At 51.7% G+C, this 25,427-nt stretch overlaps 5 protein-coding genes across 5 annotated transcripts; 3 read left to right on the forward strand and 2 right to left on the reverse strand.

The window, feature by feature from the left end:
* Window positions 1-206: 206 nt before the first annotated feature.
* On the reverse strand, window positions 207-3,909 carry BO66DRAFT_358605 (Sfi1 family protein). Its single transcript, XM_025644944.1, has 2 exons — window positions 3,656-3,909; window positions 207-3,580 (listed from the first exon to the last, which is right to left on the reverse strand). Exons 1-2 carry the CDS (start codon window positions 3,717-3,719, stop codon window positions 387-389), a joined length of 3,258 nt encoding a protein of 1,085 aa, XP_025499416.1. The 5' UTR covers window positions 3,720-3,909; the 3' UTR covers window positions 207-386.
* A 162-nt stretch (window positions 3,910-4,071) lies between these two features.
* Window positions 4,072-4,656, forward strand: BO66DRAFT_383091 (uncharacterized protein). Its single transcript, XM_025646040.1, has 3 exons — window positions 4,072-4,176; window positions 4,263-4,358; window positions 4,415-4,656. The coding sequence occupies exons 1-3, from the start codon at window positions 4,111-4,113 to the stop codon at window positions 4,433-4,435; spliced, it is 183 nt and encodes a 60-aa protein (XP_025499417.1). The 5' UTR covers window positions 4,072-4,110; the 3' UTR covers window positions 4,436-4,656.
* On the reverse strand, window positions 4,488-8,073 carry BO66DRAFT_395288 (isoleucine--tRNA ligase ILS1). The gene is made up of 2 exons (XM_025648186.1): window positions 7,566-8,073; window positions 4,488-7,459 (listed from the first exon to the last, which is right to left on the reverse strand). Exons 1-2 carry the CDS (start codon window positions 7,992-7,994, stop codon window positions 4,655-4,657), a joined length of 3,234 nt encoding a protein of 1,077 aa, XP_025499418.1. The 5' UTR covers window positions 7,995-8,073; the 3' UTR covers window positions 4,488-4,654.
* Window positions 8,074-15,656: 7,583 nt separating this feature from the next.
* On the forward strand, window positions 15,657-16,653 carry rat1 (5'->3' exoribonculease Dhp1). The gene has a single exon (XM_025642563.1). The coding sequence runs from the start codon at window positions 15,745-15,747 to the stop codon at window positions 16,303-16,305; it is 561 nt and encodes a 186-aa protein (XP_025499419.1). The 5' UTR covers window positions 15,657-15,744; the 3' UTR covers window positions 16,306-16,653.
* A 495-nt stretch (window positions 16,654-17,148) lies between these two features.
* On the forward strand, window positions 17,149-22,760 carry BO66DRAFT_395291 (pentafunctional protein ARO1). Its single transcript, XM_025648187.1, has 4 exons — window positions 17,149-17,356; window positions 17,630-22,314; window positions 22,385-22,429; window positions 22,498-22,760. Exons 2-4 carry the CDS (start codon window positions 17,638-17,640, stop codon window positions 22,534-22,536), a joined length of 4,761 nt encoding a protein of 1,586 aa, XP_025499420.1. The 5' UTR covers window positions 17,149-17,356; window positions 17,630-17,637; the 3' UTR covers window positions 22,537-22,760.
* The last annotated feature ends 2,667 nt before the right edge of the window (window positions 22,761-25,427 follow it).

Raw genomic sequence — 25,427 nt, forward strand, 5'->3', positions numbered from 1 at the left:
CTCCCGCCTTCCGCCGTGTGACCATCGGCCGATCACTTGCAATCCGCTTCATTGTCCCTTCTGCTGTACTGTCCCATAGTGAACAAACAATGAATTTACAACGAACAAAGCAGGTAAGCCTAGCAATTTTGGAAGAGGGCATGTATATGTGGTGTTTAATATCTCAAATGAAGTCATTGCACAGTACATCGAATCCAAGATCTATGCATGTGGTACGTCATTCATGACCGATATATAGGCCCAAAGTATATAACAGGAAGTGAAAAACCAGAGTCTACACGCTATCATAACAACGCAAACGGGTATCATGATCTTAATCAAGAAATTCAAGCAAGCCAACAAAGAAAGCCATCATCACAACTTGAAGATGATAACAAGTAGGGTGCTCATGTTCGTCGACCAGACGACCGCCGCCCGTCCGTTGGCGACTCGGGCTCTTCATCCACGAACCGAACACTTGTGCCAAGCGCACTACCTCGTCCAGCACGACGTCGACTAGATAATGTTCGAGGTAAGGCGCCCGCGCGTAGTAGTCGGCTAGCAAAGGGCGTATACAAAGGTGTAGCCGGTGTGGTAGAACCCTGGGCCACTGGCGGCGCCGCCCGCTTGGTCGGCGATGTGAGAAAGTTAGGGGTCGCTAGAGGTGTTGTTGAAGTAGCCTGGGGTTCTGTAACATAGGTCTTGAAAGGAGTCTCGACCTGATAGTAAGGATCGAAGAGGCGTCGGTTCGTATCGAGTCCGAGGGGAGCATCAAGGTCCCTCCGCGGACTAAGCAATGGCCCCGCAGTATCTCGCGCTTCGAGTTTCGCTCTTGCTTGGTCAAGCCAGTTGCGGAACATGCCACGTGTATGTTTTCTGAGGTTGCGCTCCTTCATCGCGTCGGCCATTTCAGAGAAGCGCCTGACTTGGAAGATGCGGAAGCTCAGCTTGCGAAGCTGTGAGCTGGCCTGTGATAAAGCATGGAGATGGTGTATAGCGTTGGCTTGTTCCTCCTGGCGACGAACCTCAGCCAGATTGTCAGCCCAGCGAGTCAATTGTTCTTGCACGTTCTGACGCGCATAATGATTGTCAGCATAACCACACTCTTGTATCCGAGTGATTGTCCTATCTTGCCATCGGCCCAGAAGCTCAGCTGCGGTAACCAATACTTTCTGTCGCGAGAATTGTATGGCTTGATGCTCTAGGTCAGCCACTGTACGAGCTTTCGATAACCAGTGCAGAAGAGCATCGGTCGCAAGCTTGATTTTATGCTTCCTCCGAGTCTTGATGTAGGCTTCCTGGCGACGCCGTTTGGCTGATTCTGTCGCAGCGGCACGCCACTGTTTGGTATACTTAGTGGCTAGGAAGTAGAACCTAGCTTTTTGTGCCCATTCCTCGATCTTCGTCACATGCTGAAGCTTTGAGCGCCAGGCCACAAGCGATTCCTGAGCGAGACGTGGTGCATAGAACTCAAACGCAATGTTGTCTCGTTCATGTTGTACGGCAAGTTGATTCCGCCAACACAGGAGCTTAGAACGAAGTAAGTCTTTGGTTTGCCGTCGTTCATAGGCTTCTGCACGATCAAGAAGTACTGAGTACGTCCCGCGCACATTTGTCACAAACTTGGAGAAGGTTTCATGCTTGATTCGTTGTTCCCGGATCCGCTGCATCAATCGAAATCGTTCGGCCAGAATCCACTTGTACATAGCTTCTAGCTTCAGGCGTTCATCAATGCGGGCGTGAAGAGCCTGGCAACGAAGCAGATCATTCCACGCTGTCCAGGCATTACGGACAATGCGGTGTCGATCCATTTCTCTCGCCTGCTGTAACATCTGAGCCCTGTGAATCCATTGTTGATACGTTGATCGGAGAATTCGGTTGTCCACCATGTGTGAGACATGGGCAGCGACCGGCGCTAGATGAGTCTGAGCCTTCCATTCTCTGAAAGTCTCGCCTAGAAGCTGACGTCTTTGTATCAGAGACGCTTCCTCTTCAATAACATTTACGTCTTCAGTCCTGTGACGCCAGCTTTGCCAAGCAGATGTGAGGAGATTGTGCCGACTTCTGACTTCAATATCATGAATTTGCTCCCTGTTTGTTCGAAATTTGCGCAGCCAATACAGTAAAGACCGTCTCTTTAGACAATGGTCATACCACTGAGGGGCACGCTGCTCGCAGAAGTGCCAGAACAATTGCCAGTAAGCAGCATTGGTCAGCTTCTCGTCATGCATAGCCGTCGCTGCCGCCTCCGCCTGCTTGAGCTGTCTCGTCCTTTTCCTCCAGGCATTGAAGGGTCGCCGCAAGGCAAAGCGTTGAGCTTTCAATTCGTTCACTGCAGTGATTTCTCGCCAAGCGTTGAAGTATTTGACACCGAGAATATGTCGGCGAGCGGCGGAGGTTCTCGCAACCTCCTCCGAGGTAAATTGCGCCCAATGAGAGAACGCTTTCGTCAACAAGTAGAGATCCCGAGCCCGTCCAGCGCGCTCCTCAAGATGATTGAAGAACCTTTCTGTTCGTTCCGCCCGACGCTTTTCGAGGAATTTCCCGTGCCATGTCTCAAAAGCTTGGCGCAACAATGTGCCTCTGTCTCGATTGGAAGCGACAACCTCCATATGCTGATGGGTCTGTCTTCTTTCCACAGCCTTCTTTAGCCACTGGGTCAGTATTCGGCGGTGAATCGCTCGTTGGCGATACATATTGAAAGTCGAGGCGTCACGCAGCAGGTCTGAAAGTGATGGCCGATACAGGAGTTCTGGAGGGGCTTCGGGTCGCCCAAAGGAGCCGCTAGCCTCATCTTGAGAAGAAGAATACTGATCCTCCCCATCATCGGAGCTGTTCGAAGACTTTGATGGTTGCGAACGCGATGCCTCGGCGATTCTCTCGGAGCGGTCTCTGTCAACAGCAGCACGAGCATACAAGCCATTTGGCATGGGCTTCTCCTCCGGTGCCGACTCTGATTGCGCTGCAGCCAGGAGATCAAACCGATTCATGAGCCGACGACCCACATCAAGGAATTGGGCGATCAGTTGTGTTCTGTCTGGAGAGTCGGTGCCCCCCTTTGAGGTGATCGCGCGCTTTGCGTGTGGGGTGGAATCCGGAAAGGGATACTCGGGTTTGCCGATTTGGAGTCGCGACATCGAGGACCGTGAGCTCGGTCGGTTAACGAAGCTCCGTTGAGTAGGATCGTCACCGACGTCGTACATGGAATTGAACGAGGCGCGTCTCCGCAGAGGCGTTTGCATTTCGGAGTAGGTCGGTTCAGTAGATTCCCCGGTAGCGTCGTGTCTCCTTTTCCTAACCCGGCTTTCAACTGAGGGCACAGTGTCAACGTATGTGTCCTCCTGCCCATCATCGTCCCCGATTTCAATCACGATTCCCATCCGTTCTAGCAAGCTTTCGAATTTCTCGAAGAGCGACTCCCCCGCGATGTCCTTGCTCCCCATCTTAAGCAAGAACCGCATGCAGGCGTAGCCCGGATCCGCGTCCACGCCATGTTCTGCAATGACCTGATCGTAAGCATTGAAGAGTACTCTGTATGGGAGGCGCTCGACTTCTGGATCGCGCTCGGCGCGAGTGATGACTTGGTAGAGGAGGCCGACATCTGGTGTGCAACACACGAGCCCATGTTAGCATCCCTTAAGGGTTGGAGCGAAATTGCAATAGTCAAGTCACATACCGTCGTCTGAGAGCAACGGGTCTTCATAGGACAAAGGTCTTCGCTGGAGAGGAACGGGAGGCATCGAAAACTTCGCGGCCTAGGGCGCGTTTTGTCGCATATGGGTCATGGAGGCGGGAAAGGATATCAACCATTGCGAGGCCCTTGGTTGGGAAGTGACGGTGGAGTCCCAGAGTGCTCAAGTCTGAGAGGTATGATAATCGAACGCGATCCCGATGGACCTGCAGACCCAATGGCTACTATGGCCAGTGAACGAGCATTGACTTCGGCGGAGGGAACCACTTAATTGTTTTGGCCTCGTGTCGCGCCGGGCGATGGAATGCATTGTGGTCATGTGATAGGTTACGTAATATGGGTCCCTTTGTCTGCGTCGTCGCCATCGTCGATAATGCTGCCAATCACTTACTGACTGAGGCCCTCTGTCAAGTGCCAGGCTGTAAGAGAATAATAAGCAAATGCCTTCAACAAGGACAAGACCTATCGAAAAGTTTGCCAAGGCCACGGCCAAATGCTCCGCAGAGGTATCCCTCACGTCCCTCCTGCTTGTCTCACACGACTGTCCCGTCAGGCATCATGTACACCCAACTGACTGGTGACTGGATCCTAGGCGGCTGCATATGGCAAATGTGTTGTTGCTGACTACAATGCGGTACACAAAGACATGTGTGCCAAAGAATTTATGAAGCTCAAAGACTGTTTTCTGGTAGAGTGAAATACCGACATTCTCGGATGAATAGATGACTGATTTGTGTGCTACAGGCGGCCTCAAAGAAGGTTTAATTTAACTGAGCTGTATTGGGCGGCAGAACAGAGGGTTTACTAGGCGTATTGGACTGGCCGAGCATGCATTATGTCTAAATGATAAAAGACAAAAATTTTCGTGTAACAAATTGGGATAGCGAAGAACTCATTTTATCTCATAACGGGGGAAAAAACAACCACTGGGAATTGTATGAATCTAACTGTTGTCGTTGCACATCTTAATTTGGCCAAAAGTTTCTACAGCTTCAGCAACCGCAACAAGAAGGTGGCCTTCTGGACTTCTTGTTCTTCCTGAATGATCATCTGAGGCTCATCGCCACTTGGCAGCTTGCCGTCAACAAGCTCGTGGCGCTCAAGCGGTCTGCGCACAACCTTTTCGATAGCCTTGGCCTGCGTCTCAAACGCCTTGTTGATACCAATATCTTCAGGGTCGGACAGAACCACGTACTCCATCTTCACGTCGTCGGTGGGCACCAGTCCGGCCTTCTTGCGGAGACGCTGCAGGCGGTTGATAATCTCACGGCCCAATCCTTGCTCAGCCAGGTCGGGGTACAAGTTCGCATCAAGGATGGTCACGAGCTCATTATCGGTATTCGATTCCATGTTAACCGACGAGGAATCCTCCTTTAGACCCTTCTTCACAACAAGATCGCCCTCGATAAGCTCAATGCCATCCACGAGCATCTTCTTTTCAGCGACGAACTTCTTGACGTCTTCACTGGTCAGCGAGGGCAATGCCTTCTTGACCTTCTGGACGTCCTTCTTCAACTTCTTGCCGAGGGTGGGCCAGTCAGCCGAAACACTGTACTGAACATTGTATTTGGCCTCATCAGAAGAAAGAACAAGCTCAAGAACGTTCAGTTCTTCCAGAATGTAGCTCTGCAGAGACCTGACATCTTCAAGGTACTGCTCGTCCTGGTGGATGACGACAAGCGTTTTCAAAGGAGTCTTCAGACCGATGTTGCGTCGTTCACGGGAGGTACGGGCCATTTCGATGACCTTCTGCATCCGGCCGACTCTTCTCTCAACGACCTCGTCGAAAAGCTCCTCGCGCACCTCAGGGAAGGGGAGGAAGTGGACACTACGGCTATCCTCAGCCCGGAGCGCCTCGGGAATGTGGGGCAGGAGCTTCAAGTAGATAGTGTCGGTGAGGAAAGGGGTGAAAGGAGCCAACCCCCTGACCAGAGTGTACAAGACCTCGAACAGGGTGTTCAGGGCGTGCTGGGTGTCGTCAACACCGTTCTCACCCTTCAAACGTCTACGGTTGAAGCGGATGTACCAGTTGGTGGTGTTATCAATCAAGCCAAGCAGACGAGGGACCACAGTGTACAAACGGTATCCTGCCATCTCTTCGTTCACGAACTTGAGAAGACTCTGACAGCTGGCCAGGATCCAGCGATCCATGACATTGGTGTTGGTAGCTTCCGCCTTGGGGTCGAATACGTAGTCGAAGCCCTGGGTCTTCTTGAAGAGAGCAGCTTGTCCCTCGAAGAACTTATAACTGTTCCACAAGGGAAGAAGAACCTTGGCGACAATCTCCTTGACACCGGATTCCTTGAACCGAAGGGGCTCTGCTCGCACGACGGGAGAGTTGATCAAATACAATCTCAGGGCGTCCGAACCATATTTGTCCATGACCAGGGCCGGATCAGGGTAGTTCTTCAGACGCTTCGACATCTTCTTTCCATCTTCCGCAAGAACAATACCATTGACGACACAGTTCTTGAAGGGAAGCTTACCGAAGAGGTGAGTTCCCAACACCGTGAGAGTGTAGAACCAACCACGGGTTTGGTCCAGACCTTCCGCAATGAAATCACCAGGGAAGCTCTTCTCGAATTGGTCCTTGTTCTCGAAGGGGTAGTGTTGAGAAGCGTAGGGCATGCTACCTGACTCGAACCAGCAGTCAAACACTTCGCTCACACGGCGAAGGACACCCTTGCCCTGCTTGCTTGGAATAGTGATGTGGTCAACCTTATCACGGTGAAGATCGGTGAGCTCTCCCTCGTAGCCGCTAAGCTGCTTCAACTCTTCGACGCTACCAACCGCAACGACTTCCTTGAAGTCCTCGCTGACCCACAGCGGAAGGGGAGTACCCCAGAAGCGATTGCGGGAGATGTTCCAGTCACGGGCATTCTGAATCCAGCTAGAGAATCGGCGTTCCTTCACGAAACTAGGCACCCAGTGGGATTCCTCGATACCCTGAAGCATCTGTGGGATGATAGGGCCGATCTTGACAAACCATGCAGGCACGGCTCTGTAGATCAAGGGAGTATCGGAGCGCCAGCAGAAGGGGTAACTGTGAGTGATCTGGCTGTCAACGATCAAGCGACCGGCTGCTTTCAGGTGCTTGATGATAGCCCTATCAGCGGCCTTGACATGCTGCCCTTCGAAATCCTTAACCTCGGCGGTGTAGCAACCAGTTTCATCGACAGGGTTGGGAGGGCTGCGATCTTCACTGATGACACCATGTTCCACGGAAACCTTGTAATCGTCCTCACCAAAAGCGGGAGCTTGGTGAACGATACCAGTACCATCCTCGGCAGTGACATACTCGGCGGTCAAGACACGGAAGCCGAATTCCTTGAATTCTTCGTAGAAGTAGTCGAAGAGAGGCTGGTACTTCCAGTCCTTCATGTGTTCACCCTTGAAACGGTCGACAATCTTGAATTTGGCCTTCTTAGGGTCCTTGTACAGTGTACGGAGCAGGGATTCGAGGAGGACGTAGTGCTTTCCGGAGGCTTCGTCAAGGATCTTGATGTATTCGAAGTTGGGGTTGACTGCGAGAGCGATGTTGGAAGGAAGAGTCCACGGCGTGGTCGTCCAGGCAAGGAGGGCAGTCTCAGGGTCGTTCACGAGGGGGAATGTGACCACAACGGCGGGATCCTGAACATCCTTGTAGTTCTGTTGGGCCTCAAAGTTACTGAGGGGGGTGTTGAGGGCAGTCGAGTAAGGCATAACACGGTAGCCGCGGTAGACAAGACCCTTGTCGAACAGCTGCTTGAACACCCACCAGATAGACTCCATGAAGCTAGCATTCATGGTCTATGATACTTGATTAGAAAACACTCTTGAAGCTGAATGATACTTTGGAATGAAGGGGTGTTCAGGCGACACGAAGACATGAAACCAATATAGCGCAGAGACCTACCTTGTAGTCATTGTCGAAGTCAATCCAGCGACCTAGTCGCTCGATAGTCTCCCGCCATTCCGAGGCGAATCTCATGACAATGGCTCGGCACTCCTCGTTGTATTTCTCGATTCCAATCTTTTGAACGGCCTCCAGACCCGACATTCCCAGCTTCTTGTCAATCTCATACTCGATGGGAACACCGTGGGTATCCCAGCCAAACCGACGCTCGACATAGTGACCCTTCATAGACCAATAACGGGGGATGATATCCTTGATGGTCGAGGCGAGCAAGTGACCGTAGTGAGGAAGACCAGTCGCAAATGGAGGGCCATCGTAGAAGGTGTAAGGCTCGCGGCCCTCGGAGAGCTCGACCTGTCTCCGGAAAGCGTTGATCTCCCTCCACCTCTTGAGGATGGCCTCCTCTTCACGAGGAAAATCAATGGACATGACGAGCAGGTGAGTGCGGTCGTCGAAAAAGGGAGGGGGGGGGAGGCTGCAATCGATACGATCTGCGCAGAGAGTGGATGGCCGCGGGGTAGAAATAGAGTCGTGCGCACGATAAAGTCGTGAGTCACCCCGCGGTTGGAATTTTAGCCAAGCTGCACAAAGGAACCAACCTAGTGCGTGCCCCGCCTGCCGCCGGAATGAGGCGCGCCACGACTCAAGGTTCCTAGTAGGTAGCCACAATACTTATTATTATCCACATACGTCTAGCTCTCCCACACATGGACCCTGAACCAGCTGGACCATAATTGATCATGGATATCTACGGGATCTTATTTTGTCTATCATCCAACGACAGTGAGGGCTGATGCATAGTCCAGCTTTCTCGACGCTGCAACCTACTCATCCTCTTCATCATCCTCTTCTTCTTCCTCTTCTTCATCTTCATCCTCATCTTCCGCTTCAGATACTTCTTGTCCGAGATCCTTCAGGCGTTGCTGGAGAAATCAATGAGTCACTTACATGCACGTCAGAGTTTGGGTAAAAGGGTAAAGGGGTGACTCACCTTGTCCTGGTTTCTCTTCGCTTCGAGATCCCCAAAGACAATGAGAAGATCTTCTAGTTCGGACTGTGCCGCCTGGCGTGCTTCTTCCTTCTCGCTGGCCTCAGATCGGGCCTTCTCAAGCTCTTTTCGTACAGCTTCCAGGGCTGCTGCCGTCTTCTGAGCTTCTGCTTTAGCCTGCTCGACCTCGCTCTCCGCCTTCTCAATCCTCTTTTCTAGCGCAGCGTGTTTGTTTGAGCTGTCATGGCGCACGGATTGCAGATCTTGCGTAGATTTTTCTATGGTCGACTTCAACTCAGACTGTAACCCTTGCTTGGTGGTCTCATGCTCGGCAATTTCGGCCTTGTGTTGCTGCTTGATCTTGTCAATATCCGACTTCAGAGTCTGAATTGTGTCATTGAGGCCGGACACTTCATGCGCGTGCTTCTCAGTGTTCGCACCGCTGCCCGACTGGAGGTCCTCAATTGTTTTCTGCAGCTCGGACACTGAGCTTGCATGCTTCTCTTTATCCGCATCGAGCTTGGATTGAAGATCGTCAATCGTTTTTTGCAGCTCAGACAGTGATTTTGTATGTTTCTCTTTATCCGCATCGTGCTTGGATCGTAGATCATCAATCGTTTTGTTCAAGTCAGACAAGATCTCGGCATGCTTGGCCTTCTGCGCATCAAGTTCAGATTGGAGCGTAGTTGAAGTCGAGTTCTGAGCGGACAACTCTGCCGCATGCTTCTCTTCGCTGGTTTGCATTGCGGATTGAAGGTCATTGATCGTCTTTTTCAAAGAAGATAGCTCCTCGGCGTGTTTTCCTTTCTGTGCGTCGATTTCGGACTGGAGAGTACTAATCGTCTCGCTCTGCGCTGACAATTCTGCGTGCTTGTCTTTGCTAGCTTCTAGCTGAGACCGCAGGTCTTCAATTGTCTTGTTCAGGTCAGACAACTCCGATGCATGCTTTTGCTTATTCGACTCGAGCTCGGACTGAAGTTTGCTGGCTGTCTTTTGTAACTCAGACACTTCAGCCGTGTGTTGTTCTTTGCTGGACTCGAGTCCCGCTTGCAGAGATTGGATTGTGCTGTTGAGGTCCAGAACCTCAGCCACATGCTGTCCCTTGATCTTTTCGGCCTCGGAACTCAATTTCTGAATCGTTGCCTTCAATTTGGCAATTTCGCCTACGTGCTGATCTCGAACTCGAGCAAGGTCGGTTTCCAGAGACCGGATATGCTTCCGTAGATCAGCTGCCTCGCCGTCATAATGCTTCTTGGCGTGATAGAGCTGCCTTTCGTAATCAGCTGCAGTTTCCTTAAGGCGTTTTTCACAAGCTCGAATCTGCTCCTCATGCTTCCTTGAGAGCTCGTTTTGGTCGCGCTTCTGCTGCTCCTTCAACGCCGCGATATCCTTTTCGTGGCTTCTTTTGAGCGATTCGGTAACTTGCTGTAACTTGGTGGACTCTACAGCAGTAGAATCTCGAGTCTTTCGGTGTTCTGCTTGCTCTTGCTCAAACTTTGACTGCAAAGCAAGCAGATCCTCTTCCAGCTTCTGTACTACATTGCCTTTCTCTTCAATTTCCGCTCGAAGAGTATCAACTAGCTCACGTGATACACCTCTTTCGACTCCGTTGGTGATGATGGATATCTCCAGTTCGGGCTCTCGGTCGATTGCACGAGTCAAACGACTGAAATTGTCCTTCAAGAATTCGATGAAGGCCCGATCAAAATAAATCTCCGGCAGCCCGCCATCGGATTGTGCTCCAACTGTTTGTGGTAGGACCTCGAAGTCACGTACCAAGGGAGCTTCTCTAAACCGGGTGATCCGGTCAATGTATTGTTCTCTCCCCAATTGATCGAGAATCAACTTGTGCAATGTCTTGCGAGGTATAGGCGAGTCTTTGGAGGAGAATTCATATATAATTCCCAGTAGGATAGTGCAGAGGCCAGGCACAAGCACATTGGAGACCCCACGATGTTTGACCTCCTGGAGTAAACTCTGAATGCTGCTGCCCTCGCCCAGAAAATCATTCACGGCATCTGGCTCCTCATATAGCCAACCACAAAGCAACATCAAATACCCAAGGGTGATACGCTCATCGTCGGCGCGCTGCAAACCGGTGATCAGGTTGCCCACTATAGTCTGAATACAGGTGATCACTTCTTCGCCTTGTTCAGCATCACCCTCGGTCACTCCCATAGCGATTTCCTTTGCTTCGGCGTTCTCCCAAAGCAACTGATACATGAGTACAGCCGCCATCCAGGTTTGATAAGGATCAGCGTTGCCACGAGACTCTGGTGGGGTGAGTAGAACGGATAGGATGTTCGGGATCTGGTCTTCGCCGCTGACATGGCCTTGAATCGCCCGTCCCAATACATGGACGCGGATTCCAGAATGGTTCGCAAAGAATGCCTTTACACACTCACAGGCAGCTAGACGTGCGTCTAGGAGCGAAATAGGTGCAGGCTCTAGTGTCAGCTTGAGCAATGCTTCGATCACATTGATCGGCTGAGTCTGCTTGACCTCCGTGGTGCCATTACCAGCAACATTATTGGCCGGTTGTGGGCCCCAGACTACCTCCACATCACCGAATCTTTCCTGTAGTGGTTTGTTTGCACGGATAAGGTCTGCGCATGTTGCAAGCGCCTAGGAAAGTAAGCATCGTGCTGAAGGCAATGGAAATTGAAGAGATCCAACCTTAGCCGTCACGTTGACATTGAATCTTTGACCGAAAGCTGTGCTTAACACTTGCTCCATAACGCCATGATTCCAGAAAGCCATCTGGTTTGCAGGAGTGTTGACTCCTCCCTTTACAAGGAAAAGCTGGATAATGACCAACAGTCCCCAGATGTTCTTATCACGGTAAGCGAAGGTCCATTGCAGTGTCTGGTCCTCGGGCTCCTGGTCTTGATTTGCGTCGGCAAGAAGCTTCGCTAGTCGCTTGACACAACCCGTTTCACGGAAGTATGACTGGTTCGAGATGTTGAGCCGTAGAAGATTGGCCAGTAAAGAGAGGCAATCTTCAACGACTTCCGACCCATGAGTCAATGCGCCTTCAGCGTCTATAAGGGAGAATATAAGATCGAAGGCATTCTCGAAGGCAACAAGTTTCTGGAATTCCTCCGATGCTGGCGTGAGCGCGATGAGAAGAAGCAACGCCTCTAAGGATAGCAACTATGCATTAGCACGGGAATACATGAAAATTTCTCGATTTTGCAGGGAGCGTACCATTGCGCACCGGTTCACGAGAATCTCCCAATGCGCTGACGAGTCTCGGGATACCCAGAGGCGCAGTCAGAATACACTCCTGTGTCCTTTCCGGCCGCGCACTAGAAATTTGAAACATCAATTGCAAGGAATAGAGGCGAGAGTAGAAGTCGCGTGTATCTAGCAGATCGAGGAGCGCGGTGATATTGTCTTGTCGCTTCCGCCCAGTCAGCAATGCCTTACGGAACACGTAGCGAACACCGAACCTGGGTGAATTCATCTGACAACCAGAGAGCGATTTCGTCGGACGCTTCGGGCTGGATCAAGACTATGTTAGAGCCTTTAGTTAATCAGGGCTGTCAGAGAGAAGAAGACCAACACTATTCTCGTCGGGAGTGAACAGCATCAACAAGGTCTCCAGGACCACCTTAATTGTGTCCACATCCTCGCGGTCATTTCTCAAACAACTGATCAACGGTCGCAGTGCGCCCGAAGCAACAGAGGCTGGGTAAGTTTTTGAAAAGCTTCTGAGTCCTTGAATGGCTGCTCTTCGATCTTCCAACAAAGTGGCACTCTGGAGTCGACTACTGAGAGTATTAATGGTGTCCGTAGCCGTTTGTTTGGCCGGAGCCTGCGATTCGAGGATTCGGAACATCGCAATCGATAACTCGTAATTTCATGGTCACCGCCGGCCGTGGGCGTAGAAGTGTAGAAGCATTGAGTGGTCTTGAGGGTCTGAGTGTAAAAGAGATTGATAGCGTTGGAGTCCTCGATCGGCTGAGTTGTTCTCTCCGTTAGTTATGGAGCTGCAGCTGGACTAGTCCCGACAGCTAAGTTTAAACTAGCCTAACCCAGAGGCGGAGGCGGCGGCGGCGGCGGCGACGCTGCATAGGATGATAGGAATGACCCGAAGCCAAGGGCTCGCGCTAAGCATCCGGAACCGCGACAAAAGAAGCGCCGGCTCCCCGGTTCTTTCAAAAGTCAACGGCTGACTGTCGCAGAGACTTTCAAAGACCTTTGCCGTCGTCGTCTTTCGCACTCCTTTCACCGGCCCCATTTCTTTGTCTTGCTGGCTCAGGCTGGGTGAAGTGGGAATTGTCGCTGAAACATAATCTCGCGCGACCGCGGACCTTGTCCCCAACACGAATCCCCAGTTACTTTTGCCGATCTGAGGCCTCGAGACAGCCGATGCAGCGCATCCGCGAAACAATTTAAAACTACATATCTCGTTTGTGAACTTTTCTACCTTTTTGTTTGATATACAACAGCCGCCATGGGTGTCCCAGCGCTTTTCCGATGGTTATCCAACAAGTACCCAAAGATCATCTCTCCTGTCATCGAGGAAACTCCCTATGAAGTCAACGGCGAAGAGGTCCCGGTTGATACCACGCGCCCCAATCCAAATGGCGATGAAATGGACAACCTGTATCTGGACATGAACGGTATCGTCCATCCCTGTACTCATCCCGAAGGAAAGCCTCCTCCGGCGAATGAACAGGAGATGATGGTCGAGATCTTCAAGTATACCGATAGGGTGGTCAACATGGTCCGGCCCAGAAAACTTCTCATGATCGCTGTCGGTAAGTGGAACGCGATCACCTTGATATTACAGCGAAAGTCGGCCTCGTGTTAACACTTATCGCAATTCAGATGGAGTCGCGCCCCGAGCGAAAATGAACCAGCAACGAGCACGTCGTTTCCGTTCGGCTCAAGAAGCCAGAGAGGCGGATGAGAAGAAGGAGGAGTTCCGGAAGATGCTTGCGAAGCAGAACGGTAACAAGCAGGACGAGGATCTTTCGGAACAAGTCATCCAGAAGACTTGGGACAGCAATGTCATCACACCCGGAACTCCTTTCATGGATATTCTTGCTGCCGCTTTGCGCTACTGGATTGCTTACAAGCTCAACACCGACCCGGCTTGGGAGAAGGTATGAGTCAGGTTTCTTTATTCGCTTGAGTGCGGATCCGCTAATCATAATAGCTCAAAATCATTATCTCCGATGCGACTGTGCCAGGTGAAGGAGAACACAAGATCATGGAGTTCGTCCGGTCTCAGCGGGCGGATCCCGAGCATGATCCTAACACTCGCCACGTCATTTACGGTCTGGATGCAGACTTGATTATGCTGGGTCTTGCTACTCATGAGCCTTATTTCCGAGTTCTGCGCGAGGATGTGTTTTTTCAGGAGTCCAAGCCACGGACATGTCGCCTGTGCGGTCAGCCCGGCCATAAAGCGGACGAATGCAGAGGGCAGGCAAAGGAGAAGAGTGGAGAGTTTGATGAGAAGCAGAAAGGATCCTCCCTCAAACCATTCATTTGGCTCAATGTTGGTATTCTACGAGAGTATCTTGCTGCCGAGCTGTATGTTCCGCAGCAGCCTTTTCCCTTCGACTTGGAGCGTGCCTTGGATGATTGGGTCTTCATGTGTTTCTTCGTAGGAAATGACTTCCTTCCTCACTTACCATCATTAGACATTCGCGAAAATGGCATCGACACGCTAATCGCAATCTGGCGCGACAATATCCCCGTCATGGGCGGATATTTGACCCAGGATGGGCATGTCGACCTGAAAAGAGCTCAGCTTATTCTTCAAGGACTGGCGAAGCAGGAAGATGCTATTTTCCGCCGTCGTAGACAAGCTGAAGAGAGGAAGCTTGCAAACGAGAAGAGGCGCAAGCAGGAAGACCAGGCGCGTCGCGAAGAGCAGGCGAAAAGACAGCGAAGAGGCTCCCCTAGCTATGACACTCACGAATCACCCACTCCGAACCGAGCCCGCGGTAGCGCAGACGCAGCACCTCCAAGTGGAGTGGAGCTGATCACACCTGCTCGCGGAGAACTGACGCGGGAGGCGAGGGAATTGACTCACAGCATGGTGGTCAACCGTGGAGCAGTGTATAAGGCTAATATGGCCAACAAGAGCGCCGCCGCTATACTCAAGAGCAAGACGATGCAAGGCTCGCAGGAGGGATCGGCTTCGAACGAGACCGAGGAGTCTACACCGGGGGATTCTGAAGCAGCAGACGACAAGATGGATCAGGATCAAACCTCACCTTCGGTACTTGGTAAGAGAAAGGCCGAAGCAGATGCTGCGGCGACTCCAAGCAAGGGCTCCCCGAACACACCCAAGGACGATGAGATGCCCCCGGACAATGTTCGTCTCTGGGAGGAGGGATATGCTGATCGATACTATGAGCAAAAGTTCGGGGTCGATCCGCAAGACAAGGAGTTCCGTCACAAGGTTGCGCGGGCGTATGCTGAAGGCTTGGCCTGGGTCCTTCTGTATTATTTCCAAGGATGTCCTTCATGGACGTGGTATTACCCATATCACTACGCACCCTTTGCGGCCGATTTCGTGGACATTGGTGAAATGGAGTTGTCGTTTGAGAAGGGAACGCCCTTCAAACCTTTCGAGCAACTGATGGGTGTGCTGCCAGCTTCATCTAATCATGCCATTCCTGAGGTCTTCCACCCGCTGATGAGCGATCCCGAGAGTGAAATCATCGACTTCTACCCGGAAGACTTCCCTCTTGACTTGAACGGCAAGAAATTCGCTTGGCAGGGTGTTGTCTTGCTGCCGTTTATCGATGAAAAGCGGTTGCTGGATGCCATGGCCAAAAAATATCCTTTGTTGTCGGATGATGAGAAAGCTAGAAACACCCCTGGTCAGGAAGTACTGATGATAGCTGACAGTCATCCTGTATACCAAGACCTCGTTGCCAACTTCTATTCGAAGAAGCAGGGCGCCTCCAAGTACAAACTCAACATGCGGGCAAGTGAAGGACTGGCCGGCGAGGTTGAGCGCAACGAGACATATATCCCACACAGCTCGCTGGTGTCGTCCCTTGAGGAATATGGCATGCCGTCTCTCGAGCAGGATCGATCTCTAACGTGAGTACCATCTTCACTTCTAACCAGTATATCAATCCTGGTGTCGTTAAATGTACTGATCTGACGATTTTTAGTGTCAATTACGAAATTCCCAAGTCAAAGAACATTCACAAGTCTATGCTTCTTCGAGGTGTTAAGCTCCCGCAACCGGCACTTGACAATGGGGACATCCAGGCCGTCAAATCCAGAGCTCAGCATTCGGGTCGATCATTTGGTGGTGCACCTTTCCGCAATGGCAGAGGCGGTCGTATGAACTATGCCAGCAACCGAAACGATAGCGACCGCCCGAACCCGTTTGCAGCACACCTTGACCCTAAATTCGCGCCCCCTGGCAGTTCTAGTGCGCCGATGGGCATGTCTTCCGGCTGGGCTCCTCCTGGCTCAGGACATGGAGGCTATTCTCGAGGCCCGCCCCCTCCTCCCCGTGGTGGCTCTTACCACCGGGGCGGGCACTACTCGGGCCAGCAGCACCAGAACGCGCCCGGGAATAACTATGATTATTACGGACGAAGCCAGCAGGGTTACTATCAGCAAGGGTCCTATGGTAACAACTCTGGTAATCAGTACCAGGGTAGACATGGCGGCGGCGGTGGTAATGGTGGGTATGGCCGGGGAGGGTATCAAGGCCGGGACCATTACTCTTCGCGAGGCTCTGGTGGTGGATACGGTCGCTATTAGTGTTTCACGGCCATGGTCAGATCCGCTCGGGTTTGTGTCTCAGGTGCCGATCGTACCTGATCTAATTTATGCTATGTAAGACCCTTGGTGTGGGGGTTTTGTTTGGTTTTTTTTTCTTTTTTTTGTTGTTGTTTGGTTGCGGTTTTCTCCATTTGCATGAACCGTTCCTGTTGCGGTTGCAACTATGCGGAATAAGAACTATGATGGGATTGAAAGAACTGGGGCACTTGGGACAGGCGTTGAAAGGGACAAACATTCAGCTGGTGACCTCTTATCATGAATTTACTCTGTGGTTAGAAACCGGGACAAACGAACAATGATGCAGATCCGAGCAATTCTGGGCTAAGATTCTCTCCACTCTAGGACCCGATCGGCTTGAGCTCATCTGGTTGACGATCGTAGTTCGAAACTCATACCCACTTACGGCAGCTGTGAAAGGCAACCAGCTTGCGTTCAGCTGAATTGTGGGGGTTCGGGGGTTTGTACAGTACGAGTAGTACAGCACACAGTCAGTGCGTGCGGACAATGAGCATTTGGGCCAAAGGATGAGTTGAGTGTAGTGCAGCCAGAGAATGCTGTAGTGGGATGAAAGCCAAGGCATTATTGGAGCTGCACTAGACTAGATTGACTACCGGTACGTAGTTTTAGTGTCCGGTAGGGACGACGGCAGGACAGCGGCAGGACGACATCGGAGGCGGTCACCTTTTTCTTTCCTTTTCTCTGTGTAATAATAGAGGTAAGTGTATGGCACACACCACAGTGCACCACTGTGAGTCAGTCAGTCAGTCAGTCATTCATTTCTACCGTGTCTGGATGGGGTGGAGCTGCAGACTTCCCCCTTCTCCTCATTCCAGTTCCTTATTATTCCTTCCAGTTTCTCGGTAGAAGTTCCCTTTCCTTCTTCTCTCCAATTCTTCCATCTTATCTTTTCCATTCTCTTGTGTCCGCTGTCTCTTCCATCCCCTCCATCCCGCCTTCTTCGGTCTCTCTCCGCCGAGCCCCGCCGCCGAGGGGAATTTGTCCGCTTTGCCGGAGTCATTGGGCTCGAGAGGTACGTACGATTAAAGTCTTTTTTTTCTCGATTTTTATTTCCTTCTCTTCTATCCTCTCGCTGCTCCTTCGTCTCAACTCATCCGGCTCAAGCGCCTCTATTTCTCGTCTTACCGATCGCATCTTACCTTCTCGCCCACGAGAAAAGTCGCCATCGGTGAAGTCCGCGTCGGACCTGCGCCTGAGGGGCATTTGCAATTCTATTTCCACAGCATGAATTGAGCACAAATACAGTCTGTTCTCTCGAATTCACATTGACTTCTATGCCCAACAGTCCTCAAAATGCCCGAACCTACGAAAATCAGCATTCTCGGTCAGGAGAGCATCATTGCTGACTTTGGCCTCTGGCGCAACTATGTCGCGCAAGACCTGGTCAGCAATTGCTCCTCCACCACCTATGTTCTCATCACAGATACGAATATTGGTTCTATCTACACTCCAGAGTTTCAAAAAGCTTTCGATGCTGTCGCTGCTACCGTTACTCCCTCCCCGCGTCTGTTGATCTACCAGGTCGCCCCCGGTGAAGTGTCCAAATCCAGACAGACGAAAGCCGCCATCGAGGACTGGATGTTGAGCCAGAGCCCACCATGTGGCCGGGATACAGTAGTCATTGCTCTTGGCGGAGGTGTCATTGGAGACCTGACTGGATTTGTCGCTTCCACCTACATGCGCGGGGTCCGTTATGTACAAGTACCCACGACGTTGCTCGCCATGGTGGATTCCTCCATCGGTGGGAAGACTGCGATCGATACACCGCTGGGAAAGAACTTGATTGGCACGATCTGGCAACCGACCAGGATCTACATTGACCTCGAATTTCTGGAGACCCTCCCTGTCCGCGAGTTCATCAATGGCATGGCGGAAGTGATCAAGACGGCAGCAATCTCGAGTGAGGAAGAATTCACTGCGCTGGAAGCCAACGCAGAAGTGATTCTGTCTGCTGTTCGTCAGGAGGTCAAACCTGGCCAGCGTCGCTTCCAGGGAATCGAAGAAATCATGAAGGCTCGTATTCTGGCGTCTGCTCGTCACAAGGCCTATGTCGTGTCCGCTGACGAGCGTGAGGGTGGTCTCCGCAATCTGTTGAACTGGGGTCACTCTATTGGTCATGCCATCGAGGCTATCCTGACCCCTCAGGTCCTCCACGGTGAGTGTGTCGCCATTGGTATGGTCAAGGAGGCCGAATTGGCCCGCCATCTTGGCATCTTGAAGGGTGTTGCGGTCGCTCGTATTGTCAAGTGCCTTACCGCCTACGGATTGCCTACGTCTCTGAAGGATGCGCGCATCCGGAAGCTTACTGCTGGAAAGCACTGCTCCGTTGAGCAGCTCCTCTTCAACATGGCCCTGGATAAGAAGAATGATGGTCCCAAGAAGAAGGTCGTTCTTTTGTCTGCGATCGGGCGCACATACGAGCCCAAGGCTAGCGTTGTTCCGAACGAGGACATCAGCGTCGTTCTCGCCCCGAGTATCGAGGTGTACCCCGGTGTCGCACCAGCTTCAAATGTTGTCTGTACTCCCCCAGGCTCGAAGAGTATCTCGAACCGAGCATTGATCCTGGCTGCTCTCGGTTCGGGTACCTGTCGCATCAAGAACCTGCTCCACTCGGACGACACTGAAGTCATGTTGAACGCGTTGGAGCGACTGGGAGCTTGTACCTTCTCCTGGGAGGAGGAGGGTGAGGTTCTTGTGGTGAACGGCAAGGGAGGTGATCTCCAAGCGACCTCTACGCCGCTTTACCTTGGTAATGCGGGAACGGCTTCGCGCTTCCTCACTACGGCCGCTACCCTTGCTACGCCTGGCGATGTTGACTACAACATTCTTACGGGTAACAACCGCATGAAGCAGAGACCTATCGGCGACTTGGTTGATGCGTTGACCGCCAACGGTGCGTCCGTTGAATACGTGGAGAGCAAGGGCAGTCTCCCTCTTAAGATTGCCGCCTCTGGTGGATTCGCTGGAGGCAGAATCAACCTTGCTGCCAAGGTTTCATCGCAATATGTGTCTTCGTTGCTTATGTGCGCTCCTTACGCCAAGGAGCCGGTTACCCTTAAGCTGGTGGGCGGAAAGCCCATCTCGCAGCCTTACATTGATATGACCACGGCGATGATGAGATCCTTCGGCATTGACGTCCAGAAGTCCACCACTGAGGAACACACCTACCACATCCCTCAGGGACGTTATGTTAACCCTGATGAGTATGTGGTGGAGAGTGATGCTAGCTCTGCTACCTACCCTCTGGCCATTGCTGCCCTGACTGGCACCACCTGTACTGTTCCCAACATTGGTTCGAAGTCCCTACAGGGTGACGCCCGCTTCGCAGTGGAAGTTTTGCGCCCGATGGGCTGTACTGTTGTGCAAACTGATACCTCGACTACTGTCACGGGTGCTCCCGGTGGTGCTCTGCGTCCGTTGCCTAATGTGGACATGGAGCCCATGACTGATGCGTTCCTCGGAGCATCAGTGCTGGCAGCCGTTGCTCGTGGTGAGGGATCGAACCACACCACTCGCATCTACGGTATCGCAAACCAACGTGTGAAGGAATGCAACCGCATCAAGGCCATGAAGGATGAACTTGCCAAGTTCGGTGTCGTCTGTCGTGAGCATGATGATGGACTTGAAATCGATGGTATTGACCGTTCGACTCTCCGCCAGCCTGCTGGTGGTATCTTCTGTTATGACGACCACCGTGTGGCTTACAGTTTCAGTGTCCTTTCTCTTGTGACGCCTCAGTCGACTCTGATCCTGGAGCGTGAGTGCGTTGGCAAGACCTGGCCCGGCTGGTGGGATGCCTTGAAGCAGTTGTTCGGTGTTAAGCTTGAGGGTAAAGAGCTCAAGGAAGAAGAGGTCTTGGCTCTCACGCAAGCCGAAAAGTCCAGCGCATCTGTTTTCATCATCGGCATGCGTGGTGCTGGTAAGACTACCAGTGGACAGTGGGTTGCGAAGACTTTGAAGCGACCCTTCGTGGATCTGGATACCGAGCTTGAGAAGACGGAAGGCATGACAATTCCCGAGCTTATCAAGCAACGCGGCTGGCAGGGCTTCAGAGACGCCGAGCTCAATCTTCTGCAGCGCACCCTGAAAGAACGCGCGACCGGATACGTGTTCGCGTGCGGTGGTGGCATTGTCGAGATTCCAGAGGCTAGGAAGTTGCTTACTGACTACCACAAGACCAAGGGCAATGTCCTGCTCATTCTGCGTGACATCAAGCAGGTTATGGACTTCCTTCAAATCGATCGTACCCGCCCGGCCTATGTTGAAGATATGATGGGTGTGTGGTTGCGTCGCAAGCCCTGGTTCCAGGAGTGCAGCAACTTGCAGTACTTCAGTCAGACGGCGAGCACTGGAGGTCTCGCTCGGGCATCTGAAGATTTCAGACGTTTCTTGAAGACCGTTACCGGGGAGATTGACAGTCTCGATATCATTAAGCGTAAAGAGCACTCATTCTTTGTCTCTCTCACTCTTCCTGATCTGCGATCGGCGAGCGATATCCTGAAAGAAGTCTGCGTCGGCTCTGATGCAGTAGAATTACGTGTTGATCTGCTGAAGGACCCGGCCTCGGATGACGAGATTCCCTCAGTCGACTATGTGGCCGAGCAGATGTCGTTCCTCCGTAGTCAGACCTCACTTCCTTTGATTTTCACTATCCGTACCCAGAGTCAAGGTGGTCGCTTCCCCGATAACGCCTATGATGAGGCGAGAGAGCTCTACCGTCTTGCGATCCGGTCTGGTACCGAGTTCGTAGACCTGGAGATCGCTTTCCCCGATGATTTGCTCCGCTCGGTCACGGAATCGAAGGGCTATTCCAAGATCATTGCCTCTCACCACGACCCCAAGGGAGAGCTTGCATGGGGCAACATGTCCTGGATGAAGTACTACAACCGCGCGCTCGAGTACGGCGACGTGATCAAGCTTGTTGGTGTTGCCAAGACCCTTGACGACAACACTGCTTTGAGAAAATTCAAGCAGTGGGCTGCAGAGGCACATGATGTTCCTGTGATTGCCATCAACATGGGTGACAATGGACAACTCAGCCGTATCTTGAACGGTTTCATGACTCCGGTGTCTCACCCCAGTCTCCCATTCAAGGCTGCTCCGGGCCAGCTCTCTGCGACCGAAATCCGCAAAGGGCTATCCCTGATGGGTGAGCTCAAACCTAAGAAGTTCGCACTCTTTGGAACTCCAATCTCTCAGTCTCGATCTCCGGCTCTTCACAATACGCTTTTTGCCCAGACAGGTCTCCCTTACGAGTATGGTCGTCTGGAGACGTCCAACGCTGAGGACGTCAAGGATTTCATCCGCTCTCCTGATTTCGGAGGTGCCTCAGTCACGATCCCTCTGAAGCTGGACATTATGCCATTGCTGGACGAGATTTCCTCTGACGCCGAGATCATCGGCGCAGTGAACACTATTGTGCCCGTCTCCGCTGGTCAAGACAAGCCAACTCGTTTGATCGGTTACAATACGGATTGGCAGGGGATGACGCTGTCCCTTCGCAACGCTGGTGTGTACGGCTCCAACGGAGATGCTAGTGCCGTGGTCATCGGTGGTGGAGGTACGGCTCGGGCGGCCATCTACGCCCTTCACAACATGGGCTTCTCCCCCATCTACATTGTCGGACGGTCTCCGGCCAAGCTCGAAACCATGGTGTCCACCTTCCCCACTAGCTACAACATTCGCATTGTGGAGTCTGCCGAGTCGCTAGACACGATCCCCAAGGTGGCCATTGGCACTATCCCCGCCGACAAGCCCATCGACACTGGCATGCGCGAGATCCTATGCCACATGTTTACACGTGCTCAAGAGGCTGATGCCGACATCGCCAAGTCGGTGGAGAAGGTTCCCCGGGTGCTCCTCGAGATGGCCTACAAGCCTTCTGTGACGACCCTGATGCAGCTGGCGTCCGACGCCGGTTGGCACACAGTCCCCGGCCTGGAGGTTCTTGTTGGCCAAGGCTGGTACCAGGTATGATTGACCCCAAGGGATCCCTGTTTTCAGTTGTTTGTCATGTGGCTGACTTAATTTGCGTGCTTAGTTCCAACACTGGACCGGTATCTCGCCACTCTACCAAAATGCAAGGGTATGTTCTAATCACAATGCCATCGGAGCTGAAATCAAAGGTACATTGTGGCTGACACTTTATGACAGGAAGCCGTGATTGGATCGCCCAGCGCCGATTCTGCATGAAGCACTCTATCTTAGTTCCGAACTACTGGGAAGGGGGGGCGACAAGCCGTCGCTTATCCCCGTAGATCTGGTGCATCTTGCGAGGATGGATATATTGGGATGGACGGATCTCACTCGAAAGTAAAAGCCTGCATTGTTTGTTCGGGGATGGGGTTTATACCAAAACAGATACAGTTTTGATTATCTCTAGATGACAGTAATATAGATCAATGACCAATTCCAGTCTGTCACATGGTCCTTGGCCATTCTTCTCTTCTTGACCACTGGTCGGTCAACGCTAAACAAGCGCACTGCGGACTATTGTGTTTCTTTACCTTGGAACTTGCTGCGCCCATCTTTTCCACACTAGCCCACCTGCCCCCCGATGGTATCGAGTAGAACAGACAAGGCCATGAGTCACGTTGACACCTACGCTTCTCACGATGGTCACGAGACATATAACGTGACTAAGTTGGTTGGACTTAGCGTGATACAGAGTGTACAGTACTATGGTCCACTCCTCAGTGTTAGAGAGGAGACACGTCGACCCACAACTGGAAGCGGGGTAAGAAGTTGGATGGGATAGTGCTGTACCAATATCTGCGACACGTGTCCTTGCTACGTTCAAGTATCCTCAATTTCGAACTAATTACTCGTGAGTAACGAAGACCCATCATGTTTGAGACAATCCGCGCAGCATGGCAATGACAATGTCCATTTACATGAGTAAAAAGAAGTATCGGGTAGATAGATACTGTAGTAAGTTGCTCCGTAGTGGAAAAACATATACGTACTGCACGTACTGTATTACTATTAATAGTCACCCATCCATTGGGTAAGTACGCGGTAAGTTAAGTTACGGCCTCGTAATCGGTACCATCACTTTCTGTAGGTACTAAGTAGTGTCGAGGGGTCACGATCAGACGACCAGTCCTTCTTTTCTAAGCGAACAGAAAAACAACATCCTATTACGGATTTCTTACTCCGTGGAGAAATTTTAGATCATCCTTGTGAAAATAGATTGCGTGCGAGTTTTCTTTGCTAACCGACCAACATACCTACAGTCTTACAGGGAGTTGAAAAGGTCTAGATGTTTGGAGTTTGAAGAGGGTCCGTCCGTCCGTTCGTGGCCCCAAGAATCTAGACCGCGACCGCGAACCGGTCGGGAGAATGGGTTCGAGTCCAGACCCTTTCACTCGGTAGATTAGATGCATGATCTGATTTTCTGATTCCTGCGCGGAGAATTCAGGTGGGTGATGTGCTGCGCACTTCCTTGTTCGCATGGTATGGGGTGGTGGTCTAGATTTGTGTGGTTTTTTTGTTGAGGAGGGTCTCGTGAGTGAGTATGTACTTACTGTACATGAGTAAGTGGGTGGTATGTACTAAAATGTATGTTATGTGTGCTAACGTTATACGGTTGAGGTCTGCGTTCGGGTCTCGAAGAAGAAAGCTGAGTGAGAATGGCAAGACCGGTCGGGCTTGCTGATATCTACTCCGTAGAACACTTACTCGACATAAATGCTCGGGATGGTTGGATGGAACGTTGGATTTAGCCTTGATATACCGTACGCTGTAGGTCTAGTATGACAAGTTTATCAAACGCCACCACCAAGACCACCACCACAGACACACTTTATCTGATTGCGATCGTTGTGAGACATTAGCATAGGCAGGCACAGTATACAGAGATAGAACAATTGGCGGGGTAAAGTCTCCCTCCATCGGGGACAATCTTCCGTTGCACCCTATTTTTGTCTCATGGTTACGAGGTATTACGAGACCTGATTCAGTTTATTGTTGAGGTATCGTGATCGGTATCAGAAACATTTGAGTGGAATCTGGATCATATCTGACATTGTTTGTCGTGTCACCTGAGACATTCTTTCCCGTCTCGTTGGGTAGGGATGGACTATCGAAAGACATTGACTGCAGTTGTTAACCTGGTACTTACTAGGTTGGAGGAGACTAGCATCTTCGAGATCGATCGGCCGGTCGGTCGGTCGGATGGTCGGTCGAGAACGTCTCCGCCCCCATGAGTTACTCAATATACAACGCAAGATCAGCTACACTACGCTAGTAGTGGTAGTAGTCTGCGAGCGACAGATTGCTCAGCCTCTCAGGTGAGATAGATCTAGATGCCAATATGTTTTCCCTTGTGTATATTGTACAACATATCGGAAAAAAACATATGTGGGGATGGGGGCCAGTGCAATAGTTCTGTGCAACCCTCTACATCGGCAAGGAAGCGCGTGCCGTGATGCCGAAGATGGGGGGAGCCACGGACTGTGCCCGCCAGGACTCCCAGGAGCCTGGGTCTTGTGCTTGATCTGCCGGGCCGATGATGACCCAACGACTACGTGAGACCACCGATTGACTTTGATAGAAACACTGGCTCGCGGAAGGACAACTACCATCGTAGGGAAACTATCTCCCAGGTTATCTGGATCCGCGGGATGAAGTATTGACGAGCAGACTGCCTCGTACTCCCAAAAACTATACACTTCTACCTGTTATCGGAGACATAGAATAGGGAACCGCGACTATCCGACGAAAAGTTTCTCAGCATCGCATAATGATGATTCGATGCTAGGAAAAACCATCGTGGTAGACAGAGAGGGGCTTAGATCCTGCTTTCTGCTGCGATGGCAGCTGAAGGATCTCCTTGGAGCTAACGAAGAAAATTTTTTTCTTTCCCTTCTCATGTCGCTAGCTGGCTGAGGGAAAAGTTCCTCGGAGGTATGAGTACTCAGTAGCTCGTTTGATCTATACCTGTGATAGGCGATGCAAGATACAAAACGGTTTTCCTCCGTCTGGGCCGAGCAGCCAGCCAATGGACTGGCGAGATTGCTGCGACAGCACTCATGGGGGGGGGAAGGGCAGACCACACCACTGCAGCAGGAAATTATTTTTTC

This window comes from Aspergillus aculeatinus (genome assembly GCF_003184765.1).
Source record: "Aspergillus aculeatinus CBS 121060 unplaced genomic scaffold BO66scaffold_61, whole genome shotgun sequence".
Classification (NCBI taxonomy): domain Eukaryota; kingdom Fungi; phylum Ascomycota; class Eurotiomycetes; order Eurotiales; family Aspergillaceae; genus Aspergillus; species Aspergillus aculeatinus.